Source organism: Trichosurus vulpecula, chromosome 8 (assembly GCF_011100635.1).
Source record: "Trichosurus vulpecula isolate mTriVul1 chromosome 8, mTriVul1.pri, whole genome shotgun sequence".
Classification (NCBI taxonomy): domain Eukaryota; kingdom Metazoa; phylum Chordata; class Mammalia; order Diprotodontia; family Phalangeridae; genus Trichosurus; species Trichosurus vulpecula.
Window position 1 is genome coordinate 113,831,166 of NC_050580.1, and position 7,759 is coordinate 113,838,924.

At 41.4% G+C, this 7,759-nt stretch overlaps 1 protein-coding gene across 2 annotated transcripts in view; it reads right to left on the reverse strand.

Moving 5' to 3' along the window:
- The window catches only part of SLF2 (SMC5-SMC6 complex localization factor 2), a 44,315-nt gene extending 37,527 nt beyond the window's left edge, over window positions 1-6,788 (reverse strand). Inside the window, exon 1 of one of the 2 annotated variants that reach the window (XM_036735002.1) lies at window positions 6,536-6,788. In XM_036735002.1, the coding sequence (XP_036590897.1) occupies window positions 6,536-6,663 (128 nt within the window). In that variant the 5' untranslated portion in view covers window positions 6,664-6,788. The remainder of the gene's footprint in view (window positions 1-6,535) is intronic. The other variant, XM_036735001.1, reaches the window with a different exon arrangement.
- Between the last annotated feature and the right edge of the window lie 971 nt (window positions 6,789-7,759).

A 7,759-nucleotide genomic window follows, 5' to 3' on the forward strand; every position in this document is an offset into this window, starting at 1 on the left:
ACATATGGGTCTCAAAGACAGGTTGCATAGAGACAACCAAAGGATCATGGGTCTCCCCAGCGATTAAAGCAGAACAAAAAGTCTTAAGACCATATTTGAAAGAAATAATAGAAGAAAACCATCCAGAACTTTTGAACATAGAAAAATGAAATTGCCATCAAAAAAATTAGCAGATCACCTCCAGCAATAAACAAACAAAAGTGACTACAAACTCAAAAGACACTAGTGGTTAAATTTAACAATTCAAATCAGAAGCAAGTTCTTTAAGCCATTAAGAAAAGATCTTCAAATAGCAAGTCTGATTCCACCCCCACTAGAAAAAGGAAGACAGAATAATCTATTTGGAAGAGAAATGGCCTCAGTGTTGGGGGGGGAGGAGAAGAAACCCAGGGATGGAGGGATCCCAAACCAAAATTCCCAGGGTGAGGCCGCCTGGAATGAATTCATGGACGCAAGCATTCTTTAGGCCAAGGAAGCAAAGATTTATTAAACTTTTTCAGCGGGCAAGAGTTCTTAGGGAACCTGCAACCATAAAGAGGTGCAGGGGAATCTTTATAGAAGCTAATAGGGGACTGGGGGTGGGGCATGTCAGTTAGGTGTTTGGGGGTGGGATTAGGGAGTGGTTTAGGGCATGTTCAAGCAGTGGTTAGTTCTTAAAGGAACATGCACATTTAATATCTAGTGCGCAGGCATGTTACCCAGAATTCTCTAGGAAATGGGGGCGGTGTTTACTGGGGGTGTGTGGTCTTTACTGTGAAACCTAAGTTCACTGTCAGTCAGGGTTAAAGGGGAATCTCTATGTGGTTTCTTATCTAGGGTCTTGTTAGACAAAATACTACGTCTAGAATACATGTTAGAAAGGGCAGTTAATAGTAAATATGGTTATGACTCAGTGTTCAGTCAATTATCAGGATCTGAAATTCAATCTAGAGTTGCACATAACAGCTTACAAAGGAAGAAGCAGAGATAGGGCAGGCTGCCCTTTGGCTAGAGACAGCCAGCCTGGGATAGAATGTTTTGGGAACAAGATGTGTTTATAAGAACTGGATGTATTTTGAACCTGGGGGTCAGGCACAGGCACCCAAGCAGAGGCTGTTAGGATTTAGGGTCCAAGCACAAACACCTCATCATCAGGATGCAGCCCTGGATGACTCATCCAGCAAATCTGAGCCTAACCATACAGGACAAAAGATGGATGTTCAATAATAAAGAAGAGTCAGAAACATTTTTTAGAAAGAAAACCAGAATGACCAAACAAGTGACAGAGAACATCACGAAATGCAAAAAGGATAATATTTATTACATTAAATTGAAAGGTTTCTGCACAAAATCAATGCAACCAAGATTAGGAGGGAAGCAGAAAACTGGAAAAGAATTTTTACAACCAGCATCTCTGATAAAGGCCTCATTTCTAAAATACATAAAGAACTGAGTCAAATTAATAAGAATACAAGTCATTCCCCAATTGATAAATGGTGAAAGGATATGAACAAGCAGTTTTCAGATGAAGAAATTAAAGCTATCTATAGTCATGAAAAAAATGCTCTAAATCACTATAGATTAGAGAAATGCAAATCTTAACAACTCTGAGGTACTATATCACACCCATAAGATTGGCTAACATGACAAAACAGGAAACCTATAAATGCAAACAAATATAAAAAAGGCAGAAATAGGTAATCTATCCTTTATAAACCATAATATAATAAGAATAGAAATAAATTAGCTCAGGGACCACAAACAAAAGACCACCCAAGTGGAGATTTAACACTGAAATCTCTTAAATAATGAGTAGGTCAAAGAACAAAACATAGAAACAATAATTATGTAAAAGAAAATGATAACAGTGAAACAACATACCAAAATTTCTAAGATGCAGGTAAAGTAGTCCCCAGGGGAAAATCATATTCAATGTCAACCTCAAAGTTTGATCTAAGAAAGACAAACCAGTCAGTCTGGAACTGTGCTCTGCATGCATGCTCTGCCCACTTGAGAGAAATAAACAAGCAACAACCTATTACTGTTTGTCTTTCTTAGACCAAACTCTGAGGTTGACACCTCACGACTATACATAAACAAAATAGAAAAAGAGAAGATTAAGGAACTGAATATATATTCACAAAACTTGTAAAAATAAACAAGCAAACCTAAAATAAGCACAAGGGAGGAGATATTAAAAATTAGATAGGCTATAAACTGGAAACAAAGCCCATAGAAATGATAAATAAAACTAAAAGCTGTTTCTTTGTATAGACTAATAAAATTGACAAACCCGTAGCTAATCTGATTAAAAAGCAGAAAATCAAATCAATAAAATAGCAAATAAACAAGGTGAAATGACAACAAAACTGTAAAAAAAGCATAATCAAAACATATTATGTACGGTTACATGCTAATAAAACTGAGAACACAAAAGAAGTAAAGGGATACCTTGAAAAATAAAAAATGCTCAAACTACCAGAAGGCTATATCAAGACCTTAAATAACCTAATCTCAGAAGAAGAAAGAGATCTAGGTATAAAGGAATTACCAAAAGAAAAAAAACAACCAAAAATCCTAATCCCATTGTACTCACCAGAGAATTCTATCAAAACTTTTAAACAACAATTAGCAAACATAATCCACAAATTACTCTCAAAAACTGAGAAAGAAACCTATCACAATCCTTTCATGAAACAAATATAGTCCTACTACCCAAACCCAAAAAAGATAACACATTGAAAGTGTGAGAAATGTGGTTTTGGGGATCACTGGACTTCCCCAAATTGTGAGAACACACAGCTTTGGGGATCATTGGACTTCCTAGGCAGGGCCAAAGTCCTGAGGAAGAACCCTGTGATAATCCCTAGGGAAGGCTGTACACACCACAGGACTCCCAGAGGAAGACCAAGTGGTAGCCCCCACCTTAATCTGTGGGGATCACAGGGCCTCCTAGGGGTCAGACCCTAAGGAGGACTCAAGTGATGGCCCCTTAGGACGGCAGTAAGATCACAAGGCTCCCAAGACAGGGCCCAAAGTCCCAAGTGATGTCTCCTTAAGAAGGCTGTGCAGACCACAGGGTTCCCCAAGGGAATCCGGAGTAGTAGTCCTTTTAACACCGCAGTGGGGATCACAGGACACCCCAAGGCAAGACCCGGGAGTAAATCTGGGACGAGCTTCCGCTGCCTATTGCTTCCCTTCACTTGACCTTAGGAAGATTCACATGATTTGCCCATTCTCACGCAAAAATCTCAAGACCAGAGTGGGCTGAGGAAGGCATTTTATTACGCTCCTCGAGAGAGCGGGTGAAGTGCTCACTGGAACACTTACACTGATACAGCTGCAGGAGCAGGGGTAACCATTCCCTCCACTCCTGCTAGAGTTACAGTTAGTTTACAATCTCTATTTTTTTACATAGTTTTCCTAGGATATACAGTTTATACAGGTAGGATAATAAGGATACAGAAGCAAAAGTGAAGTTAATTAGATTTTCCTTGTCTTAGTTTAGGATTAAACTATATTCTTTTACTTCCCCTACTTTTCCTCTTTAACATATGCAAATTATGCAAATCAGTAGGCCTGGATTCTTGACCAAGACCAGACCCTAGATAAGCTTGAACTGGTTCAAGAGGGTTTGGCCTAATTCCCCAAACCGCCATCTCAAAAAGCATGCGCATGCGTACAAGCCTCAGACCGCTCACCTCACCTTGAGACCCTGGTTTCTACTAAAAAGGGGGGGGGGAGTACACCTTTAGTTCTGTGGAAACAAAACTCCTCCTCCCATTTCTTACAAAAGAAAACCACAGACCAATAAATCATTAATGAACCTTAACAAAAACTTAACACAATCCTATTAAACAGACTATAACAATTTATCCAAGAAACCATTTCTTCTGATCAAGTAGTATTTGTACCGGAGATACAAGGAGGGTTCAACATTAGGAAAACATCCACATAATTAATCATTTTAAAAAAACAAAACATCCAAAACCACATGATCAATAGATGCAGAAAAAGCCTTTTACAAAATATAATACTCTTTCATGCTAAAACCTCTAAAAAGTATAGCATAAAGGGAACTTTTTTTTAATATCATAAAAAGTATCTATCCAAAACCCAACAGCAAGTATCGCAATGGGAATACACTAGAATCTTTTCCAATAAATTCGGGAGTGAAGCAAAGATGCTTTCTCTTATCACTATTATTTGATATAGTTTTGGAAATGCTAGCAATAACGATGAGACAAGGGAAAGGAATTAAAATAATCTTCAGCCATATCTGACTCTTCAGGACTCCCCTTGGGCTTTTCTTGACAAAGATACTAGAATGGTTTGCCATTCTGTCTCCAGCTCATTTAAGAGATGAGGAACTGAGGCAAACAGGATTAAGTGACTTGCCCAGGGTCACACAGCTACTAAGTGTCTCAATCTGGATTTGAACTCAGATCTTCAGGACTCCAGACCCAGTGTTCTAACCACTTCACCACCTAGCTGCCACATAAAAGTAATAAAGAGAGGTGAACAGGAGATAAAACTATCTCTTTGTGCTAAAGATATGATGGCTTACTTGGATAACCCCGGAGAATCATCATTAAGACAATTAACAGCTTCAGCAAAGTTTCAGGCTACAAAATAAATCATCAAAAATCAACACCATTTCTATAAAACAATAACAAATGATAAGAAGCAATAATAAAAACTGGAATCCATTCCAAATAACTACAAAAAATGCATAAAATATCTGGGAATCAACCTCTCAAAGCGCACAACATAATTAGTTTTTCAATTTGCAACTGAGCGAAAAAAGGAAGACAAAATGCCTTATTAAAGGTATTTTGGAAAATGCAGGGTGTCCCAAAAGTCTTAAGGCAGTTTTAAGCTTTAATAGGCGTAGCAATATACACTATCCTAGTAACATAAGTCTGAATGAAATCAAGACAGAATAATTAAGGAAGTGCTACTAAAGTACCAAGCAATCTGCCTGAAAGTCATTACACACAAAAATTTCCAGGAAATCATATACACATATTATGCCATAAATTTGAAGGAATTTTATCTTAAATGTGAATTACTCATTCTATTTTTGTCTCTTTAAAAAGTTGTACTGGAAGCTGTTTTTAACACTAGTCATTTCTAAATGTATCGACCTAATTTTCCCTTGAAAAAAATATCTAAGCACAAATGACCAACCAAACTACTACAAAAGCAGCCTATGCATTCTATGCACACTCACCTCTCCAATGAGACAGAAAGTTAGTTGGGACCAGTATGGGTTACTGCAACTACTGTTTCCTTTTACTTTATAGTAGTCATTGAGTAGTCCCGGTACAACTTACTTTGCTCTGCATCAATTCATACAAGTTTTACCACGTTTCTCTGGATTCCTCCTATTTATTCTTTCTCATGTTTCGTATACCTTGATTTGTTTAGCCACTGACCACTATGTTAACTGCTTGTATGCTATTATAAAAATGATTGCTGCAAACAATTTGGTATAAATAGTACCTTTCTGTCTAATCTCTTTGGAGCATATGCTCAATAGACAAATCAGTGAGTCAATGGGTACGAATGGTTTATAGGGATTTTTTTCCCAAAATTTCACATACTATTCAAGAATGATTAGCCTAATTCACAACAGGAGCCTCAATACTCTCACAGCCCTTCTAACACTGACTTTTGTGGTTGTGGTTGAGCCGTGGGGGAGGGAGTGATTTTAGAGCTGTTTTAATTTGCATTCCTAATTAGCTCTATGTATTTTAACATTTGAAAGAAAGGCTTAACATTTTTCGTATTTTAAAAAATACTAAAGCCCTAGAGGAGTAGATTAGCTCAAAGCTAAATTAAAAATACTAAGGTAAGAAGCCGGTGGGTCTGAAATGACAATATATGGATCAAGTTTCTTTTTTTTTTTTTTTTAATTTTAAGCACTTACAGAAAAAGAAAACAAACAAAACAGCGAGTAAGCACCGGGGGTAAGTAACAAGCGGATAAAAAACAATGATGGGGGGGGGAATATTTAGGGAAAATAAATTCATTCTTCAATTTAGAAAACAGCACAAATTTTTTTTAAGCAAAAAAAAAACAACTGTACAAAGATGCCCTGTGGGTGGAGGGCTGGCGAGAGGAGGAAATGCTTAAAGCTAATAGAAGGAAAACACACGATTCTACCTTTAGAGATTTTTTAAAAACGCAAATTAACTAACAAAACGGAAAGAAACAAGTCTGGTAGAAGGCAAAACAACACACCTTATAATTTTACACACACACACACACACACACCCGAGGAAAAAGTGTAAACAACTAAATCTACAGCAGTCAGGGTCCTCTTACTGATGCAATACAAGAGCACCAAAGGGAAATATCGTTTCATCTGAGCCCATTTTTAGAGTGCAGCGCGCGCACACACACACGACCCTGACCTAGACCACCTGCCAGCTCTAAATCCCAGGAGGCTCGGGCAGTGGGGAGGCTGTCCGGTCCGAGGGGGCCGGCAGCAAGATGAGGTAACCCTTCTCGACCCCAGCCGGCCCCTCGGCCCGCGGCCCCACCACGGTACCTGTCACCGCGGCTCTCCTCACTCCTCCTCGAACCAGGCCGGGCCGCATCGGGCCTCGAGGGGCAGCGCGACCGCGGGGTTGGGGAAGAGACGGGGGAGGGCCGAGCGGGCACGCCGCCAAGCTGCATGTCCCCGTCGCCGCGCTGGGGGCCCGGGTCGGGGGCGCAGTCGTGCGCCGGGGGCGCCAAGCGGCTTGGGACTGGGGCTGGACTTCCACGCCCCTTCCCTCCTCACAACAGTTGCAGAGAGTGGTGCAGAGGCTGGCGGGAAGGAACCGAGCCACCAGAAGGGGGCGGGCTTTGCCGCCGGGATTGGTGTGTTGATTGGTTTGATTGGCCGGCGCTCGAAGCTATCCAGACGCATGCGCAAACCCCGCCCCCCCCTTTTTTTAACCCTCCTGTGAGCCTAGGGCAAACCATCCCAAAACGGGAAATCACAAGGCTTATCCCGAGCGAAGCGCGGGCCCTGGGCCTCCCTCGAGAGCCTCTGGTTGTTCTCTGTGATTGTGGTCACCGGAAAGTGCAGCGGCCATGACAATAGCTGTTCTGGTCTTGTGCAGGCCCAGTCCCCAGCCTGGGGTAAGGTGTCTCTGGCCAAGCCCTCCGTTACTAAGCATTCTTTCTTACTAGGTCGTTTCCCTTGTGTCCGGTTCTCTGAGACCCCCCTTGGGGGTTTTCTTGGCAAAAATACTAGAGTGATTTGCCATTTCCTTCTCCAGCTCATTTTACAGATGGGGAAACCGAGGCAAACAGGGTGAAGTGACTCCTCCAGGGTCACACAGCTAGGCAGTGTCTGAGGCCGGGTTTGAACTGAAGAACACGGTGTCCCAGATGTTGAAGCCCAGTGAGGCGCCTAGCTGCCCGAGCACTCATTAACCTCCCACCGTGTGTCTGGCGCGTGCTCAGCACCGGAGATACACAGAAAGGCAAATGACTGCTCCTGCCCTCTACGAGCTTACCATGCGATGGGGAAGACACATGCAAACTGATAGATAAGGAACAATCCGTGTATGGGATAATTGGGAAGTAATTAAAAGAGAGAGAGAATAGGAATTAAGAGAGCCCCGTCTCAAGCAAGAAAGACGCCTCAGTGGGTCAGTCTTAGTGACTGATGATTTAGCACCTCCTGAGGATACAAAGAAAAGCAAGGGTCCCTGCCTGCCCTCCGGAAGCTCCTAACCTAAAAGTTCTTGCCCACTTAGTCCAGGATGAAGAGGGGGAACTT